This window comes from Stegodyphus dumicola, chromosome 2, assembly GCF_044657685.1.
Source record: "Stegodyphus dumicola isolate Sdum_Otavi_A_Nest chromosome 2, ASM4465768v1".
Classification (NCBI taxonomy): domain Eukaryota; kingdom Metazoa; phylum Arthropoda; class Arachnida; order Araneae; family Eresidae; genus Stegodyphus; species Stegodyphus dumicola.
The window spans coordinates 185,968,537-185,991,433 of record NC_140769.1 but is presented as its reverse complement, the minus strand read 5'-3'; the positions used below and the strand labels follow the sequence as shown (position 1 = coordinate 185,991,433).

General features: G+C 31.4%; 1 protein-coding gene across 2 annotated transcripts in view; it reads right to left on the bottom strand.

Moving 5' to 3' along the window:
* Positions 1 to 22,897, bottom strand: part of LOC118182421 (uncharacterized) — a 71,268-nt gene that overhangs the window by 48,090 nt on the left and 281 nt on the right. For both annotated transcript variants that reach the window (XM_085811520.1, XM_085811519.1), the window contains exons 2-5: positions 22,700 to 22,769; positions 10,228 to 10,305; positions 6,794 to 6,923; positions 998 to 1,227 (exon numbers count right to left, since the gene is read on the bottom strand). In XM_085811520.1, coding sequence (XP_085667646.1) covers positions 998 to 1,227; positions 6,794 to 6,923; positions 10,228 to 10,305; positions 22,700 to 22,724 — 463 coding nt within the window. In that variant the 5' untranslated portion in view covers positions 22,725 to 22,769. The remainder of the gene's footprint in view (positions 1 to 997; positions 1,228 to 6,793; positions 6,924 to 10,227; positions 10,306 to 22,699; positions 22,770 to 22,897) is intronic.

The window sequence follows — 22,897 nt, the reverse complement described above, 5'->3', positions numbered from 1 at the left end:
CTAAATCAAACTGCACTAAATATTATATATATTGGGTTATGAATATCATTTACAGAATCTATTTTTTGCACAAACGGGAAAGTGGTTAGTGACTCTAACAGCCATACCGAAGGCTCCAAGTTTGAATCCCGGAGAAGGTACGGTGTTTGTCTCTTCACAGGAGGTAATGGCAGCCTACCTATTAGATGACTGCATAATAAAGTGACTACTGCTTCTGGCATTAGTAGTGGGCAAGGTATAGTGCCTGCATTGAAAGAAAAAAAAATCTGATGTGTACACCACATGACTTCTTTGCACGGAATATTAAATTATACACGTTTTTTGCTGCATTTCATTTAAACTTATTTCCTCAAATTTCATTAGAAATACAGTTCTCATTCAATAATTTCAGTTCTCACTTTGTGGTAAGGCAAAAATACATAAAACTTCAAAATATCTTTATCAAAAATTTAAAAATATAAAATACAGTTAATTTTTTTTTTTTTTTCCTATTAAAATTAGAGTTTCTACACAAAAACAAGCAATTCGGCAAGCAGGCAAGATGACAGGTTTTTCAGTGCACAAAACTGAAAGTTTATTTTTGGTCCCACTCAGCAGACACTGAATGTGCGAAAACTGAATTCACTAGTCTGCTAAGTTTCAAATGTAAACAAATACGGCAGCTATGGTTAAAAAAAAAATGGTCATTACTAGTAATAATAATAAAAAAATGGTATTGAAATATAAACACAGAATCAAAATATTAACTTATTTGATGTCTATGAACATCTGACCGTTTTCTTTGGCAACAGTGAAATCATTTAACAGTCGGAAAAAGATAAGACAGATACATTAAAAAAAAAAAAAAAACACTTACTTTGGTTCTACTTTAAAAAAGAAGACATATTTTTATCTACTAATGAAAATACCTTGATTAAATACTGTTATAAAATCTAAATTTACAATATTTACACACACACACACACAAAAAAAAAAAAAAAAAAAAAAAAATACATACTGATTTTATAGTGAAATCGAAATCCTCTTCCACCCCTAGTGAACTTTGATATATGAAATTTTATCCATAATTTATGAGTGCTAGAAATTATCGCATTATGATATTGAACTCCTTTTCCACAAAACTGCCCCTCTGAGCCATCAATGAGAGGTCCAATTTTAATCCAATTGAACATGCAACATGGCCTAACATTACAGCAACAACTTTCCTCTATATCCACATCATCAAACCTACCAAAGAGGAGGGAAAAAAATGAAATGCCCAGTGAAAATTATTTCCTTGTTCTAAAATGTTAAATGAAATGTAATAATTTTTCAGAGATTGCTGAACATATTCAATATTCAGTTCAAAATATGATGCATAACTTTCAATATTTTCACTGTTTTACAACTGATTTTACTATTGCATTAAAGATAATATTTTCAATTAAAATATAAATTGAAACAATGTATGAAAGATCTAAAGAAATTTATAACTGGAAGGGGGAAGAAATATCATTGCACATATGCCAATAAAATTAATCAAAATATGGAATTATTAAAGTTATTGCATATCTCCTATCATAAATACAAATAATTTTGAAATATTTTTAATTAAAAAATTACTAGCAATACATTATTCAAAACTAATGTCATCACAAAAATAGATTTTCCAATTAAGACCATGATATTATTATAACCAACCCTTAATACTTACTTTACCTAAAAAAATTCTTACGCATAAAAAACTTATTTTGTAAGTTAAGAAAATAACAAAAAACTGTACATTATGAAAGATTTGAAGAGGGTAAAAACATTCTGAAAATTCATGCAGATTAATCTCATGACATATTAATCTCCCATAACACTCCAAACAATATATATGCATATCAGTCTCTCATAAAAGGACATAAAATAAAATTCTATAAAAATGAAATTTGATTACAAATTTTCAGTTCCAAAGCTAAAAGAGGAAGTCCTTTCCTTCTAAAAGCTAAAGTTTAATTTTCAAAATATCACAAAAACAGGTTTATTCATATGATTCTTTTCAAACTGTAATAATAAATATTTAAAGTAAATAAAATTTAATATTTATTTTTAAGATAATTACTTTAAAGATTAAGTAAATTTAATATTAAAAATAAGAACAGTCAAACCCCACTATAATGTATTCAGCTTATAATGAATGAAACCTTTTTTTCTTGTCTAGTTTCTTATACACTTGTTGCAAACTAAAATGAATTGAAACCGAGGTATGGTGACATCAGCTTCTAGAATGCATGAGAATCAGAACTGGTCTTTAGTTTCAAACACAAGAGAACATTTTGGTTTTTGTGTCTGCCCTTGTATGTTCTTTCATGCAGTTCAATAAAGTGGTTTCAGATTTTTGGAATGACTTTTGTCTTCTTGGATTTTCAAAAACACCCTGCATAGGGTGGATGTGAACCCATGAATTAAATTTCAGTTTTTCTGTTCTCAGAATAAGAACATAGTGCCTTTGGTAGGAGGGTATTTTCAAAGCTAAAACACTGAAGGTCGAATTATTCCCTAGAGACGGATCTGACTGTTTTAAATGCACAACAGAAACTCCCAAGGTTAAGAGCACAAGATTCATGCTTTATGCAATTTAATTTAGGGTAGCCAACAGAGTTATATTACTGAAAGAAAACCTGCCTAACAGCGACCAAGCGGTAAAGTCGCTGAACACTGGTGGTTCGGTCAGAGGTTCAAATTTCACGAACGGGCTGGCTGCATGGGCGTTTTCGTGGTTTTCCCCATGCGCAACGTGTATACGAGCCAGTTTCCCTTAGAAAGTCCTCCACAAAGGCATCCCTCCCCTTAGGCAGATAGCCCTAGTGTGCTTTACTGTAATCTCAATAAACAATAATACGTAATCTCAATAAACCAACCAACCTGAAAGAAAACCAAAGGAACACGACATATTTTTTGTCGGTGACTTAAGAAAGTTATATACTTATAATTTTGAAGTCCTTTTAGTTATAAAGATATGCAGATTTATTTCAAGAAAGAAAATTAAATTTTAACTTAAAATGAAATAAAACAGATTCTTTTTATGAGAAAAGTGAGACTGACCTTTTGACTGTAGCTGATATTTTGGGAAAATTGCTGACTAGGAGTTTAGCTGAGCAAGATTCAGAGCTAAAAGGCATGGAAACTAAACTTGGGTAGATGGCAAATGGGAAACAGAATTCATGCGCAAGCATTACCATTTTAACTACTTTATCTATGCATGTTACGAATATTCCTTTGAGTGCATTATGGAAACTTGAAATTCTAGGATAGCTAATTCATCCCAAATTGTTAAGGAGAAAGACAGCTTTGAAGAAAAAATAAAAAATTGTTTCTGATGGGAGCTACAAACTAAAATTGCATTGAAAGTGCCATTCCACATATTTATTCGATAATAAAGCACTAACCTAGAAGAGGCATAAAAAAGTGATTAATTATCATCAAAAGCATACCGGAAACTGAATTGGATAATGAATGCCACTATTTACCTCATAGGCCAGTGATTAAATTAGATAGTAAAACTTCAAAAATTCACCCAGTTTATGATGCTTCTAGTTCTCAGAAATAGAAACCCTCTTGGTTCGAGTTGACTTTAGCTTCTTGTATTATCGTGAAGTTGTTTCATTTATGGTAAACTGAGTACTTGAATGTTATGGAAATCCTGACATAATCGTTATGACATGTTATGACATAATCGTGTGCATTATTCCGGGAAATTTTCAATCATGGGATGTTTTGTAAAGGCTTTTGTGGTGTGTGTTGTTAGGACATACATTGCTTGTTTCATTGTTTAGACGGTAGAATGGCTGAATGTAGTAAGATTAATTTGAAGTTTCTGTACGATTTGGAACGAAAGGGAAAAATTGCATTAATTCACTAGCGTGTATATGAAGATTTACTTAGTAGCCATTTTCCAGACAGTCTGGAACTACGTATGATATTTTTGACTCTTATTTTTGTGAACTTATGTGGTGACACCGATATACGGATTCGAGTTCAAATAATTTTTGGATGCTGTTAAGGAATTTTGTGTGCCGAAAACTGAAGACGAAGGAATTTCTAAATAAGGTAAGTGGATATTTTCTTTGTGTAGTGCTTATATGCATAACAGGTTTTTCCTTTTTTATGTTATTTTATTGTTTGGTTTAAAATGTAGTTTATTGAGATTATGCATTTTCTGTCTGCCTCTACTGTAGAATTGAGTGCTCCTTTGACTTTTTAAGTGAAAATATATCGATGTGTACATGTACAAACTCAAAGAAGTGCACAATGCCATTTTTATGCAATTCTGGGATTTTTTTTAGTGAAAATAGGTCAATGTGTACATGGATATCAAGTTTGTACAATTCTTTGTTTTGTTATTTTGGGTTTGTGTAGCAGTGATTTTAACAAAATAACAAAGAATTGCACAAACTCGGTATCCATGTACCACCAAAAATCATCAAGGGGTACACTTAAATATACTTTTACCACCCTCTTTAAATGATAATTTATTTAAAGAAGTTAATCTTACAGAAACACTATCTGATATTTTTGATCATTTTAGAATATATCGAACTGGTATAATAGCTGACATTGAAAAGGTATTTTTTATGTTATCTGTTGCACCCAAAGACAGAGAATTTTTTATATTCTCCCTCCCCAAGTGTAATCTACAATAACTCGTCTCAAACCCCTGGGTATACCATGATTGGAGTTGATGGCTTGTGCTAAGCTTGTGAATTCCAGTAAGCCCTTGTTCTACCAGATCTTAAAATAATACTTTGCTCTGATTCTACTACAACTATTTGGTAGATAAAAGAGCTAGGAAATTGGTCAGTTTTCCAGACCAACAAAGTTAAAGAAATTCGTCAGTTAACAAATCCTCAACATGGAAACATGTTCCAGAAAAAAGTGAATGCTGCTGATTTACTGTCGCGTGGCTGTTCTCCTTGGGGCATGATTGCATCCTGATTGGGGGGGGGGGCTTTGAGGCTTAAGGAAAATCCGTAATGTTGAAGAAATTGATAGTCAGCCTAAAGAAGTAAATGTAGAAGGAAAAAAGATTAAAATGGCGATTTATGCTTTGGCAAAAGACGCAAGCCTTTGGAATCTAAACAATATATCAAATTATAAATTAAATCAAGTGTTTGCTTGTGTTTTAAGATTTGTAAATAATTGCTGATGAACTCATATAAAGTGTAAAAAAACCCTGTACTTTCCTTTTTTTTAACTTAAAAACTTTGAAAAGTATTTGATTCATTTAGATCAAAATTATTATTTATCTGATGTAAAATCTTTGACTTTTGTTACATTTAAAGATAAAGATAATATTTTAAGAATTAATATTCAAAATATTATGCAATGCCATGTTCTTTGAGAATTTTCTCAATATAGCACTGTTCCTCCTACATATGTTATTATATAATACTATTCAATTATCCCTGCATATGTTATAAATATGATTTCTGTTCTTTTCTAGACAATGGCTGATTTAAGCCCATAAATGGTTGAAATGCGGAGATGTGCTGATGTGGAACAATAATTACTGAACTCACCATTAAAATTGACAATGACAAAAATCCCTGAAAAACATACAAATCTTTATGAGAAACTTGGATACAAAAATGGCAAACTACTTTTCTGAATGAATTGAGTGATGTTGATAGAAAAAATACAAAAGTGGCACATAATTAGTAACTGTGAACCATCTGTATGATCTTTTGTCAATGAAAAGTGATGTTTATGGATGAGAATGCAATTCCCTGTTTGAGTAAGCCATGAAATGTTTATTTTGGGGCTAAGGAGAATACTCATTATTATTAGGAACTTGAATTCAACACTCATTAAGGATTGCCTATGTGAACAGCACTTAATAAGCAACATGTTATTAGACCATATTCCTTTGATGGCACAGTAAACCATATCTCGCATCACAGAAAGTTACAACAATGGTTTATATCAAGACTCGCTGAACTTGGAAACATAGAGGAGATTTGGTTTCAACAAGACGAAGGTCCAGCTCGCTATGCCCTTTGTATTCAGGGTGATCTCAACAACACTTTTCCTCACAAGGGAATAAGACATGGCTCTAACACATCCCCAGTGCCCACAAAATGGTCTGCAAGAAGTCCAGACTTGACAATGTGTGATAACTCTCTTTGGGAATACATAAAGAATACTGTGACAACAATATAAGCCATTTATTGTTGGCAGCCATTTACTGTGGTATTTGGAACAATAACTCTTGCTATGTTGAGAAACATGATGTCGCAATATATTACACAGCAAGAATGAAGAATAGCAGGCATATAGACAGGACACATAAATTATATGAATTGATTACAGGACTTGAGGGACACCTTGTACATGGGGAGAATGGAACTGTTGTTCTCCCCATGTAAAAAGATTTGTTTTTGTTTTAAAAAATATAAGAGATTGCACAAATTTGGCCCCATGCCCGAGAACGACTGAAGATTTTGTGCCCCCTTCTGTGTGACAAATATGGAAAACGTTTAATTCTAAAATTTCTTAATATCAATTTGGTGCCCCCTGGGGTACTGCATCTGGGGACAGATGTCCCCACTAGCCTTACCCTAGCTACACCACTGATAACAAGAAAGAGTACAATTTAGAAGAACAGTTGTTACATTTATAAGGCATTTAATTGCAAGACCTTCTTTTGATAATTTAAAAATTTTTAAACTCGGTCACTCCTACTTATTGTAATTTCAAATAATAAACTACCAATTTTAAAAAATTATTTTTTCATTTTGATTAATTAAAAAAAAATCACGTTTGAACTTACATCACAGTTATAACATCTCCAATATTTCCTCGTATATGCCAGCCACATGATATGTGTTTTGGATAAATGTCGGGATAAAATGGGCTAGATATAATTCCCTCTCTTTCAGTTAGCTCTACTTCAGGACACACTGATAAAAAAGAAATGAATATTAAGGCACACATTACATAATTATACTTTAAATATAGATATGTATAAAAAATTTCACGTAATAAACCTTTTTTTATTCTAAGGTACAATATTTTTTCATCGCATACTATGGCCCTAAGTTTTGACACTTCCTTTATTTTTGCAAACAATGATCATAACCTATAATTACAAAACTGTTTTAAATAACACAAATGTTAGTATTTTTTAATTAAAAAAAATTCAGTTTTGTAAAAAAACACAAAATCTAAATTTTGTATGGTTCTTAAATCTATATAGTTATATTTAATAGAAGTTTATATGTATTCAAAAAAGTTTGATTTCAAACAAAAACAAAACAAAAAGTTTGATTCCATATTGGAATAAAAAATTAACTGAGATATTTAACTTCAAAATTTCGGATTCTTTCAGATTTTTCAATGTTAAAACGAATCTTACTACATTCTTTGAAGGACTGGTTAAAAATCAGATAATTTTAGAGTTTCCCCATTGTTTAATATCATACAGTAATATTCTTTTGTGATTAACTACTATGTAACATTCTTTAATTGATAATTTTGTTACTTTCATATGCCAAAATCAATTTCATGAAAGTAATTTTCAGATGCTAAAAATCTTAATAAAAATTCCCTACAGTTTTATTACTTTAGTATTACAATCTAAAAACATACATTTAAAAAAAAAAAAAAAAAAAAAAAAAAAAAAAAAAAAAAACATTTATTTTTATTTTTTGAATTTATATGTAAGTAGAGTTACAAACTGGCTATATGCCAACCTTTGAAGCATGACAATGTTTTAGAATACAAATTCTGCAAGTCTGTAAATAAGATCTCCATTTTGATTTTTCAGATATGTTTTTACATATACTGATGAAAACGTTTTATGGTAGTCTCATATCAACACTTTTCAAAATTTATTAACTTCAAAAACTTCCTTCTAGACTGACATTTCATTTTTAGTCACATACAAATTTAAATATTTCACTCTTTAATTTATGTCGTGAATTTTCATAAAATATGATTTCAAACTTTAATATTAAACACCACAGTCACTTTTTGTCATACCTTTTGTGATTCATTTTTTAGAATTAGAATGAACTTTTACTAAATACAACTACAGGGATCAGAGCAAACAAAATGCCAGATTTTTATAAAATTGATTTTTTTTTAAATTTAAAAATATCATTATATGAATTTTGCCTTATTTAAAGCAAATATTTTTGCTTTACATAAGTTAAAACTATATGACTAGTGGTTACAAAAATAAAAAATTGCATAGGAATTTTTATGGATATGGTGCATATTTTTCAGATAAAATTTAGAAATGCTTATAATTTACAATCCAATGTGCATAATTCTTTTGCTTTCATGATTTAAAAACTAGTTACCGTATTTGACGGCATATAAGACGCACTTTTTTTCCTAAACTTGGTCTCAAAAAAGTTACCTGTGTCTTATACGGGAAGGACACAGTCTAATATGTGAAGGTAATTGCATTCAATGATTGTTTATTTGGCTTTTACGAAACGTGAGAACTAAAAGAAACCAAGCTATTGAAACTTTTTTCCTTGTGTGTGGCCGTCTAAATAAGGGTGGGTCTTATATGCCGTCAAATACGGTAGTTTTAGAAAAGTATTTAAGAATATATATTATTGCTACAGTATTTATGAAAATATACAGACATTTACAGGATTGTATTTTTCTATGGTAACATTTTCCATAATAGAATTTCTAACCTCTGGAGTGTCATATTTATATTTCATTTATATTTCTTTTAACTTATTATATTCGCAATTGAACTATGGACACACGAATAATCTAATATTTTAAATGGAGTACAGAGGAATTAATCAAAAGAAAATAATGACATGGAAACAAAATTTCAAATTACAACATTCAAACTCTATGTTCTTAATCTGATGAATTATGATATCAACTGCTATTAGCAATCATTTAGAAGCAATACACTTATTATTAAGTCTATTGTAATACATAAATGCACTGTTGTACAGAAATGTAAGCACACTTTTCAATCATAGAATGAAATTACAAAAAGTTACCAATTTTTATCTGTTAACACTGATTTATTGATTCATGAAATAACACTATAATGATAACAAAGTAAAACCAATGTCTAAAATATATATATATATTTGAGGATGCTTTTTTTATCTAATGATTAAAAAAAGGGCTTCTAATAAAGTATGAAATAGAAAATGAAATATGTTGTTATTCCTAAAAATTCAGGATAAAATTTAACAAGTTCTTGCAAGAAATGCAGATTGTAATAGCAGACTTTTTTGCCCCCTCAGAGAAAAGTGAGCGAAATAATTTATTTTTTCTTCATTTTATGGAGGTCTTCATAGGCAGGAAGCAAATATTAAACATACAGAATAAGACATTTTTAAGTTCCTTTTTGTATCTCCTAACTTATGAATAATTTAAATTTTAAATAATTTTGGTAGTTCCTATTTATAAACACTCTCCTTAAGTAACAAAATCCTCAATAATTTTAGACAGCATTCAACTTGTTAGTAATTTTGGAAAGAAAAAAATTTTGGGGCGTCTTTATGACTCTTTCAATAATACATCCAGTGCTGCTTATTTGATTTGTTTTTTTACTTTCTTCTTCTTCCATACAAGATACTCCTCTTGGTTTCTTGCACTAACGTCTAATACTATAACGTCTAATGTTCACAGCAACATATTTTCACTTTTAAAATAAAAAAAGAAAAGAGAAAGACAGCACTGGACAAACTCAGCATCGCACACAACTTCTACCTCAAAATCTTACAATATGATGGAAAAAAGGGGCACAAGATATCTTTAGGCAAGCCACACTATACTCTTTGCGTGCAGAAAACGAATTCCAAGATTTTGTTAAAGACAGTGAAAACTGTAGTATTGTCAAAATACCATTGCCAAAAATGACCATTATCAAAAATGTTCGGAGAGGAGGAAAGCCTCCAGTGTAATTTTCCAGTGCAATATCCTAATTTTAATACGTTTATAACACATTTTACAATCTGACAGATTTATAATTTTAAAGACACCCTTAATCCCAATTAGTTCTTTAAACCGAGGGTTTATTACATATGTGTTATTTATTTATTTAAAAATATTTTTATCCTTTATTCATAAAGGCAGATTCTTTTACTTTAAATAAGTATTTTGTCTATGCCAGAAATTTTTCTACTAAAATAACTTTTAAAGATATTTTATACAATTCATAACAACACTATAATGATATCCACTTTACACAGAAGGTATAGATAATAATATGATTACCAGGATTGCTTTTTATGTAAGCTAATAATTTTGATCCAGGCTGAAACTCTGCATTTGCAGCACACCATGGTAATATCACTAAAAAGTACATATAAAAGGCAACTTAGATAAGCAAATTCAAACAGAATACTTGAAAATAATATAAAACATAGAAAAATAACATTAGATTACAAATAAGTTGAGAAAAAGAATTTTTATGAATAAAAGGAAAAAACTAGGATTTCTATTAAATATATACAGTCAAAATTCTTTAATCCGGACTTGTCGGAACTTCGGCGATTCCGGATTATCGGTTTTTCTGGATTATGTATCCTCAGTTTAAATCTGGTAAGATGGCATGCAGAAATTATAAAATAAAAAATATGAAACCGTAATTTATGAAATAAAGAGCAATTATGATCTAAAGGGTATCAAAATTTACAAAAAAAAGCTTAATATTTATTTGTTTACTTTATTAAACATTTCTTTCAAAGTGCGCATGCGTAAAGCATACATTACACATAGTCAAAATTAGAAAATTGCAACCAGAAAACTATTTGATGTGTATTCGTGATATTTATAATGACGAGGAATTTGATTTAAATTGTATCAAAGATGGAATACATCGAGATGAAATACTACATTTAGTAAGGAATTTTAAGCCGAATAAAATAAAAACATCTGCCCTGAAGATAAGGATAGTGCTGACATATCAACTTCCAGTTCACTGCAGGCGGCGATGTCCCCCCCCCCCACAGAGCAGCGTGAAATCGATAAACAGATTTCGGAATGGTTAGAAAAGCAAAGGTGCTTTATCCCCTTTTTTGCAGCTATTCCACTTTTTGTTTGATGGACATCGAAGTATTCTTTCACTTTGTAGATCCTTTGGCAGCTCCAGAATCGGAAATTCTTTTTGACATAATTGAAAGTTCAAGCTTATTTTTATAAAATTGCTGTAACAGTTTGCAAAAAATAATAAGCCGGATCCAATTAGAAAATTAAGGAACAACACAATCTGCAACATTAACTGAATTAGATAATTTTAGCTTAGCTTATACCGTCCGTTATACATTAAACGCGCATGCGTAAATGTATTATGCGCATGCGCACACGCATATTCGCAGCCATAAAGGTCTTACGTGCATGCGTAAACGCCTATGCGTCATAGCGCGACGCATGCGCAGAAAGTTTGTAGCTTTGAGGTCCGGATTATGGGTGTCTGAATTAATGACTTTTGACTGTATTACCTGGAATCTCAATATCTTTCTTAATGTCCAGGACTTTTTGAATAAATCCATAATGGGTTTTTAATTTCCTAGGCTTGACTACGTAGTCCCTCTAGTAGGGATCCTCCATCCGCAGTAGTTTTCATAGAGAACCAAGGACCTCACTTTCATAATATCCTGGAAAGGTTTATTTCCTGTCAACAATAACATCATATTGATAGATATTGACTTAACAGCTCCTGCAATCAAGCAAAAAGCTTGGTCTTGTATCACTTAAAGTTTATTAACCACCAATTGTAGGGCAGTGACGACAGCTTCACAACAGCATATCATTAAGGGCAGGATATAAGCCTTAAATGCAATGTTAAGAGTGGACTGGGCACACCCCCAGATGCATCCTGCTAAATCCTACGTCTATTTGAAACATGTCTGGTAGGTAAGCTGCTCAACATGAAGCTTCCAATTTAAATAATTACCAAAAGTAACTCTCAAATAAGTAAAGTTGTCCATGTTGGTAATCAAAGTATCTTGGTACTTTAACGCTGGGCGAAAATTTTCATGGGCTAGAAAAAAAGACTGTGAAGCTATCTTTTTCAAACTTACAGTCATATTATTTTCTTCCCACCAATTCGAGAGCACCTGCAGGGCCTTATTCAATCAACTTTCAAAAAGGTTTTTTGCATTATGCTTTGGAGCTTCAGTCCAAATTATCAAATCATCAGCAAATAATAGACAATTAATACCAGGTGTTGATTTAAGAGAAGAAACTAAATCATTGATATATACATCAAACAAGATGCAGCTACTGACTGCTCCCTGAGGAAGACCAGTTTGTAAATCAAAATATTTGGAGAAGGAATCTTTAAACTTTATCCTGCATGTCCTCTGACTTGTGAAAGACCTAACCCAATTAAATAATTTTGATGAAATACCAATACTCAGGAGCTTCTGGCAGAGCTTTTCTCTCCAGACAGAATCACCCCCCCCCTTAAAGTCAATATAAACAGCTGTGAAAATGTTTCTGTCTATAAAGCATCTTTAATAAACTGGCTGAATTTTGTCACCTGGTCACACGTTAACCTATTCGTTCAGAAACTAGCCTGTTCTAAACCTAAAATTCTATATTCCTCAAGCGGTTTACCACCAGTCTTTCCATAGTTTTTGCAAGAATACTCATAAGCAAAATAGGCCTACAGCTGTTCAGCTGCCCGAGGTTCTTATTTTTCTTTAAGACTATAATGATAAAAACTTTTCCAATGTGTCTGAATCTGACCTGACTCCCATACTTGATTAAAGACACTCAATACTGTTTTTCTTGGCTCACTGCTCAAATAGATAAAAACTGTATGATATAATCCATACCAGGAGTCTTCATTTTAAGACGTCTAAGCGCGAGTTCCAATTCTTGTGCACTAAAGGGAGCATCAAAGATAGCCTCCCACTTAAGTTGCTCTGTACCATTCTGCATTTTGATTAACCATTTTCATGCAACATTAATCTTCCTTGACATTTCTCTTGCATATTTTCCCTTTCGCTGGAAGTGGGAATAGGACTGTCCAAAGGCGTTTGCAATGGCCTTATCTGATAGTAATTTATTTCCAACGGAAATCGGATTCTTTCTACACAAGGGTTTACGACTTTGGATATTAGAAATAAACTTAAAGTTTTTTAATTTTTATGTGAAATAAAATCTATCCTTTTTATAATCAATATGTGAAATAAAATCTTTAAAGGATTTACATTTGGCCTACAATACAGCTTTTTTTACCAAGTTAGCCTGCTTTTGCCGTGCAACAACATCAGACTGAATTTTAGCGAGCCGTTTTTCTTCCGAGTCAATCCAATTTCTCTTTATGATCTTCCACTTAATGGGACCAGAAGCACTTATAGCCTATGACTCTGCCATGTGGTATGCATGCCTTAGCAAAAAACAAAATTGCTTTTGTTAAGTTATAAACTAGTCTTTCCGGAAGAAGTAAATGATCAAAATTCACTTCCCTGAGTTCTCTATCAGTCATTTCTTTAAAATTGATCCAATTTGATTAATAGCTTAATCAAAAGTAAAATCAATAACACAGTTTCAATCATGAAGAAAGATTCTTCCTAACACAGAAAAAAGAGATTTATCTAATTGTAAAGAAGCCAAAGCAATAAATGAATTTGTACCAAAAAACAGAAAATGTCGATTGGGAAAACTTATTGGAGGTATGGATTGATGGCATTTCAACAGAGCTGAGCTTTCAATACTTGAGTAATATAGATATCGTTTCAAATGTCACAAGAACAGAAGAGGCATACAGTGACATATTCATACAAGACATTTTCTTACAAGATAGTAACAATTACATTTGTTCTAAGACAGCAATGATTTCTGAAACACTAATGGACTTTGTCGACCAAAGCAGATTCGAATACAATGAATAAAACCGCACTTTGAAAAATACACAAAATAATGTTAAACACTCTCAAAAACAGAGTAAAATTGCCGATTTAAAGAAATAAACACATGCAACAGGCATAAAATTTAATAGTTTGGATTATCTGCGTTTTTTCATTACCTGTGACTTTATTTCCCTGTATTAGGTCGGATAATAGAGAGTGCACTGTATACAATTAATTAAGCTGTTTCTTTGTTATTTTCATTTATTTTCAAATAATTAAATTTCAAAATATTTTTGGTATCTTATAACCAGGATTTTTGAGATTACAAACAATTACCATATATCTTCTGTGAAGACTAATTGCACGAAAGCATGTTACTGTTTATTTGATATAAAAACATAAATACTGGTCATTTGCCTGTAACACAAATAAATAATATATTGTCCAAAAATTGTAAAAATTAAGAAAAGTCTGTCCAAAAATTTAAAGAAATCTATTATGGACTAAAAAAAAAGGCATATTTTTATCCCCCCCCCCAAAAATGTAACTATCAAAATGCAATTTTTCCTGAACATTTTCAAATATGAAAACTTTCTCATGGTATAGCATAAGTACATATTTGACAAGCACTAAAAATGGTACTTTTCCATTATTAACCATCCACAAATTTGGAGGCCTGTGAAAGAGATCCCAAACACACGAGACCTAAACATATAGCTCCATCTGGAGATTGTGTTGTGTATGTGTAAACAAGAATAATTACATACACACATACATATTATTACAATAGTACCACCAAAATGCACTGCAGGTGCATAATGGAAAAGTACTACAAAGTACATGAAATATACAGTACATAAAGTAGCAAACATATTAAATAGTAAAAGTTCTGAAAACTCTGAATTTAGTACCCCGACATAATATATTAAAAGAAAAAATAATATACACTGGTTATCATAAATTAAGGAAAAATCACAAAAATAGGTATAACTTCCTCAAAAATCAGCCAAACCATGTAAAATTTGAATATGTTGCCAAGTAAGAGTAGCTGAGTAAAACTGCAATATGCAAATTAGTGGCGCTGCTTTTGGAATACGTCATCTGCGAGGAGCATAAAAGTCCATGTTTGAGAGCAAGTCCACATATTTCACTGTAACAGTGATATCAGAAATCTGAGATAGCCAATTCGTAACAATGACTTCTAGGCATCATTTGCCTGCAGAACTGTGATGAAGAGCCATTGGGAGACAAGAGGCAGGACAAAGTCAAACAGAAGTGGCCAGATGGCTAAATGCGAGTCCTTCTGTGGTTCACAGACTTAGGAGGCAATTTCAAACCACAGATTCGGCATCTAGGAGGTTCAGCCAAGGACGGCCAACTGCTACGACGAGCACCGATGACCGATATTTGACATTATGTGCACGCAGGAATAGAACCGCTACTCCGACTCTTCTTAGATCCTCTCTTCCTGCAGTCACCTGAAGGTTCGTGTCAAGGTCAACTGTGCGTAGAAGGCTTCACGAAGGTGGTCTGCATGCAAGCGACCAGCCACTTGTGTGCTGCTCACATCACGCTATAGGAGGGACCGTTTTCAGTGGGCATGACAACATGTTCACTGGATGCCTTATCAATGAAGGGTGGTTCTCTTTACAGACAAGTCCAGGTTTAGTCTAGAAAGTGACAGTATGCGTTATTTAATATGGAAAGAACCTAGAACCCCTTATCATTCACAGATGATAAGGGGTTCTAGGTAGAACGCTAGACCCCATAGGGCTCGCATTGTAGATGATTATCTTCAACGGGAAACAATTATGCGCATGGAGTGGCCAGCTTGATCCCCTGACTTGAATCCCATCAAGCACGTTTTGGGATGCTTAGGGAGACGTCTAGCTGCTCTCAATCCGTCCCCTCAGACCCTTGTCGCGCTTGCAACTGCTTTGCAAGAGCAATGGCTCTCACTTCCTATGGAACTGATAGACCACATAATTGAAAGCATCACACATTGCTGCATGTGCTGTATTGCTTCTAGAGGCGATCTTATTCCATATTGAAGATATTTTTCCTATAGCAAACCGACACCTTCGATTTGTTCATTTTATACATGTGCTAATTTCTACTACCATATTTGTCTGGTAATTTATTTTTATGTTATTTGATACCTTACTATTTGTTGCATATTGTGGGTAAGTTTCATTAAATTCTACATGTAACTTTTTCAGTAATTGTGATTTTTCCTTAATTTATGATAACCAGTGTACATCTTTAGAGATTTATGTTTTAAAAGCAATAGAGGTTCAGAAATTACTAATTTAAAAAACTAATTTAAATACTAACTAAAAATTATTTTTTATATTCATTGTTTTAATTAAATTTCTGTTCCTTGGAGATGGTATATGAAAAGTTTTCTAATTATAAATTATTGGTTTATATATATATATATATGTTAAAATTAGGTAAAAATTATATATATATATATATAATTGAAAAAGAAAATGTAAAGCTAACAAGTAATTAGACGTTAGACCTATTTGGTCTCAAAAACTTTTGCGCATAATACTGCAAAAGGATATGAAATAATAGTAGTAGGTAGAAACATTGCAACGATCTTGCTAAAAAGTTACCAGGAGCTGTAGCTCCACGAAATATTTTAACGCAGTAATACAAAAATAAAAACTAAGAAGAAATTTGTCTGGACAAACTGGAAAAAAAACTGTAATCACGCAAAAAAACTGCCAAAATTAATGCAGGAAGACTTGCTAAAGCACGAAAAAATTAATCTGACCGTTGTGATATGTGAAAAGTTAACTCACATGAAAAATAGAGCGACGGTAAAAAATATATAAGGAAAGTACAAATAAAACATAGACTGAAAAAATGCCAATACATAAAAAGTAAAAATTAAAAATTAAAATGAAGACACAAATTGCAACAAAAAAATATACAATAATTAAAAAGCGGAAAATGGTAAATTAACCCACTCGTACTCTCAATTGGCTTTTCAAGGGAAAAAAACTGATTGTCGAACTAGGTTAAATACCATTACGCGTTTCGCCGAAACAGACCATTGAAGCTCTTGTTTAATGCGAAAAAATTTTTATTACAAAACAACATTAGTATTCCCGAATATATCTTTTTTGGAATAAATCCTTTTTTTGAGCTTCACTGCTCTGTTCCTTTTTCCCGACGCGTCCGCTGAAATACACATTAGGGTGTCAAAAGCAATTGCAACTCCGAGCAATATAAAATGAAATATCAAAATTAAAATAGAATAAAAAAATAGCGGTCTGCTATTAGTCAAATATTACAACAACGTACGGGCTGGTCCTTTAAACCTTAAAGAAGATGGAACTTTTATAAAGAGAATGGTGCTGTAAACAAATAAAAATGTAATTAAATTTGTAAAAAAACAAACGTCGCAGGGTCTTATTAGGACCAAAAAAACATAGACAATAGAAACGAAAATATATATTATTTTAATAATTAAAGAAAAGAGAACAAACATATATTTTATTATATATATATAATAAAATATATATTTATTCTTTAGAAGCAATTATTATATATATATATTTATGATGAGAATGTTTGTTAAATTCATCAGAAGCGGTATTAAGTTCCAAAGCCAGTTTTTAATTGAGTAAATTACGTTTTAAAATAACTTTGCATTTATTAGTAATTGTGTTGTTTTATGATTTATTGATGGTAATATTTTGCTTAAATCATTTTAAGTTGATAACTTAAAAATTTTACGATTTATTTATAATATAGTTTCGTATATTTGAATTTAAAAAAAATACTGAATTTGATCAAAATTAGGTAAAGAATTTTGAGGATTTTACTTGGGGAAGATTCCTAACACGATTAATACTTCTAATTCCTTCTTTTATGCTGCAGAACATTACATATATATAATTAGAAAACTTAGCTCTTGTGTAGAAATGGGTGCCCCTTCGATAAGCGACAATTTTTTGTAAAATTTTGGTGATAAAATCTTATTTCTGGTTACCATGATAGTTTAACTTTGCTCTAGCCTCCTGATTTTTTAAAAAATAAAAATAAATTGATGTGTACATGGACAAATTTAAAGCAGTGCGCAATGCCTAGTTTGTGCAATTCTGGGATGTTTTTTTAAGTGAAAACACATCGATGTGTACATGGACACAAGAGTTTATGCAATTCTTTGACTTCTTATTTTGGTTTTGTGTAGCGGCCAGCTTGAAATTGTTTCTTCCTGGCGCCGATCTTGCCATCAAAAAAGAATCGCCAAAAAGCAAGGGGCACCCAATTGTAAACTTTTACCGAAAACTTTTTATGCAATATCCCCAAGGAACAGAAATTCAACCTTCCAGCTATGATGACTGCACGTGCATGCTTTCTTCTACGCTGTAGATTATTACATACAGTCAAAAGTCGTTAATCCGGACTCGTCGGGACTTCGGCGATTCCGGATTATCGGTTTTTCCGGATTATGGCATCTCGTAAGATGGCATGCAGAAATTCTAAAATTAAAAATATGAAACCGTAATTTATGAAAAACCGTAATTATTATTTTTTTTAAAAAACAATTATGATCTAAAGGGTATCAAAATTTACCAAAAAAAAAAAAAAAAAAGGCTTAATATTTATTTGTTTACTTTATTAAACATTTCTTTCAATGTAAGTTGTTTAAGTTGCTTCGTTATATGTGATAATACTTTCTCTTTAATTCTATAAACAGACACAATTTCTTGTTCAGTTACAAAGGTCCGCTGTTCAAGTCCCGTTAATTGCTGTGCCGAGAATACCGACTAACTTGTCAATCGAAATTTTTTCATTTTCACTAACCTCTCTGTCACATTCTTCATGTCTTTATCCATTTTTTGCAGCAATTCCACTTTTTGTTTGTTGGACATCGAAACATACTTTCGTTTTGTAGATCCTTTGGAAGTTCCAGCATCGGAAATTCTATTTGACATAATCGAAAGTTCAAGTTTACTTTTATAAAATTGCTCTTTCAGTCTGCAAAAAATAATAAGCGGGATCCAATTCGAAGATTAAGGAACAACGCAATCATTAACATTAACTGAAATAGATAATTAGATAATTTTAGCTTACACCGTCCGTTATACATTAAACGCGCAGGCGAAAACGTATTCTGCACTTGCGCACACGCATATGCGCAATAGTCAAGGTCTTACAAGCACGTGTAAAACGCCTGTGCGCATGTGCCAACGCGGCGCATGCGCAGAAAGTTTTTAGCTTTGAGGTCCGGATTATAGATCATTCCGGATTATGGCTGTCCGAATTAACGACTTTTGACTGTATATATAATTAGAAAACTTTTTATGTAATATCCCCAAGGAACAGAAATTCAATTAAAACGATGAATTATTAAAAAAATTCTTCCATATTTTAATTAGTAATTTACTTTTATTTAAAATTTATACAAATACATAAACTTTAGGTTTTCATTTTTAGATAAGAAAAATAAATATTTAATTTGTAGAATGGCTGACAAAAAATAAATGACAGATATAAACAAAACATTTGTATTATGACAAAATTAAATTCTCAAAAAAGATTAATTTTATTCAGATTCTTATAATATATTCCAACTAATTCTGTGCCTTTCTCTGTCAAAATGGACAGTTTTTCTATACAACCAACAACAATCTAAGATTGATTTTTGCATAATTTTACATACAGTGGCTCCCAAATGTGTTCGCACACTTACGATTTTCATTGAAATAGGGCTCTATCCATTAATTAAAAGTAAACTTTCTGAACTGCAATTTTAATAATAAGATCTATAATCTATTTGTAACAAAATTACATGAAATATTTTTTAAATATACCAAAACTTTATTTTTAAGAAATTAATAATAAAAAAATGACAAACATTTTATCTCACAAAAGTCTTCATACACTTCAAAAAAATCTTGACATATTAGTAAATATTTTCATTTTTTGTTAAATTAATATTTAGTAGGATATCCTTTAGCATTCACAACAGCTTTTAAACGTCTGGGAATAGATTTTACTAGTTTTTTTTTTTTTTTTTTTTTTTTTTTTAATTTCTGGATCAATGTTCCTCCATTCTTCCATCATGACTGTTTTGAATTCGCTTTTTGTTTTAATGTTGTGTTTCCGTACTCTAACCTCAAGTTCTTTCCAAATGTGTTCTATGAGGTTTAAGTCTGACGATTGAAGTGGTGTTTTCAAAACCTGTGGAGAATTATAGAGACACCACAGGCGAACGTTGAGAGCCAAATTTTGGGCTGATAATTTTAAATTGTCTCTTAAAATATTTAAATAAAGAGAATGATTCATTATGCCATCAATAAATACCAAATTACATAGTCCTGATGCTGCCATGCACCCCCACACAATAACACCTCCACCACCATGCTTAACTGTTCCAACTAAGTTCTTAGAATGAAGTTCCTCAGTTTTTCTTCTCTATATAGTTATTCGACCATCGAAACCAAAAATATTAAATTTGCTTTCGTCAGTAAATAGGACGTTACTCCAGTATGTTTCGGGTGTACTTAACATTGATTTTGCAAATGAAAGCCTAAGCTTTCTGTTTGTTTCGGGTGTACTTAACATTGATTTTGCAAATGAAAGCCTAAGCTTTCTGTTTTTCTCACTAACAAAAATTTTTTTACGAGCAAAACGCCCATGTTATCGACCTTCTCCGAGTACTCGTCGAACAGTTTCAGGTGAAATTGAAGTAGAAACTTTGCATTAAATTCTGCAGAAACTTATACAGCACTCAAAGGTAGGTTTTTCCCAAATTTTCTAATCATAAATCTCTCATCACGTTTAGTTAACTTTCTTGGTCGACCTTTTCTTGCCTTGTTTTCAATCTGATTTTCTTCTTTAAAGTGTTTTATCACATACTGCACTGTAGAATGGGATAAATTAACTAATTTAGTGATATTTCGAATTGATTTACCACTACTGTGGTGAAAAATTACCAATTTTCGAATGCTGTTTGTAATTTTGGGTGAGTAGACTTTAAGGTACCCCTTGTATTATAGCGAAGTTGTTGTTTAATTTATTGCAAAGTTGTTGTTTCATTCATGGTAGCCTGAGTAGTTGAATGTTATGGAAGCCCTATTGTGACGTAAATGGGTGCATGATTCTGGGAAATTTTGAATCATGGGATGTTTTGTAAGCATTTTTGTCATGTATGTTGGTTTAATTCTTTAGACGGTAGAATGGCCGAATGTAGTAAGATTAATTTGAAGTTTCTGGAGGTTAATTTGGAGCGAAAGCGGAAAAGAGCTTTAATTGACTGGTGTGTAAATGAAGGTTTACTCAGTAGCCATTATAAGTGTCCTGTATGAAGGAAGGATATGCGTCTAGTCGAACGTAAAAACCGTTTAGATGGATTTGAATGGGTTTGTAGGAAGAAAGGTTCAGATGGTCACTATGTGAAGCATTCGATCAGAAAGAGGACCTGGTTTGAAAAATGTCATTTGAGTATGATTGATATTTTGATTTTTACGTGGCTCTGGGTGTACGAAACGAACTCGAAAATCATGGTAAGTGAATATTTGCTTTTGGTAGTGCTTAAATGTATAACATGTTTTTCCTTTTTTATGTTATTTTATTGTTTGGTTTAAAATGTATTTTATTAAGATTATGTATTTTTTGTTTGACTATATTGAAGAATTTGGTGCTCCTTTGACTTTTTAAGTGAAAATATATCGATGTGTACATGGATAAAGTTAAAAGAGGTCGCGATGCCATTTTTGTGCAATTCTGGGATTCTTTTGAAGTGAAAATAGGTCGACGTGTATATGGATAAAGTCAAAGGAGTGCACAATGCCATTTTTGTGCAATTCGGGGATTTTTTTTAAGTGAAAATAAGTCGATGTGTACATGGATACCGAGTTTGTGCAGTTGTTTGTCTTGTTATTTTGGCTTTGTGTAGCAGTGATTTTTGGCACGAAAATCGCCGCTTCGCATGCCAAAATAACAAGTCAAAGAATTGCACAAAATCGGTATCCATGTACCGGCAAAAATCACCAAGTTTCGCCAAGGGGTACCCTAAACTATACTTTTACCGTAATTTCTTTACGACTGCGACCCATTTTTTAATAATAAATAAAACATTATGAAGTAAACAATAAAAAATCAAAGCAACCGATTTTTTAAATGCCACCACAATGCAAAAATGAAAAAAAGCGGCAAGCGATAATTTTAATTTTGATTTTATCCAAAAATATTTCAATGTACGAAGACTTTTGTGAGATAAAATGTTTGTCATTTTTTGGCAAAATCCTAGTATACGGTACAGCCTTGGCAGAATTTCGAAAATTACCGCCAACACCAAAAACGACCCAAACAACGTCTATGTACTATATACTATATACATACCCAAACAATGTCTATGTATATACTATACACTATATACTAAGTATATACTATGTATAACTACATATATTCTTTGAATGACCCGCTTACTACTCATCGTATATGTCCCGTTTTTATTGCTCATCATAAAGTTGCCAAATCCCGTGTGCACCGGATACTAGGATTAAACCTCATTTTTTTATTATTAATTTCTAAAAAATAAAGTTTTGGTATATTTAAAAAAATATTTCATGTAATTTTGTTACGAATAGATTATAGATCTTATTATTAAAATCTCATTCAGAAAGTTTACTTTTAATTAATGAATAGAGCCCTATTTCAATGAAAATCATAAGTGCACGAACACTTTTGGGAGCCACTGTACATTATAATCAATGTATCGAATTTCGTAACATTTATATTTTTAACCACGTAACAATATATTTATATTAATATTAATTTGCAAACAAATTAGAAATTATTAATCTACTCGGTGAACTATGACCTAGAAAAGAAAATGATAAAATCTGAATCTTACATACCTATTGTAAAAAATAATAAATCCATGTACAGTTAAACCCCAGATCTTTTAATAAGAAGTGGAACATGCAACTATAAAAAGAAGAACAATCAGAATTATTAAAATTTTAGAAATAATTACTTCAATACTTAATTATATATCATACGATATTAAAAACGATGCGTTCAGAAAGTACTAACGGTACAGAATTTATCAAAAA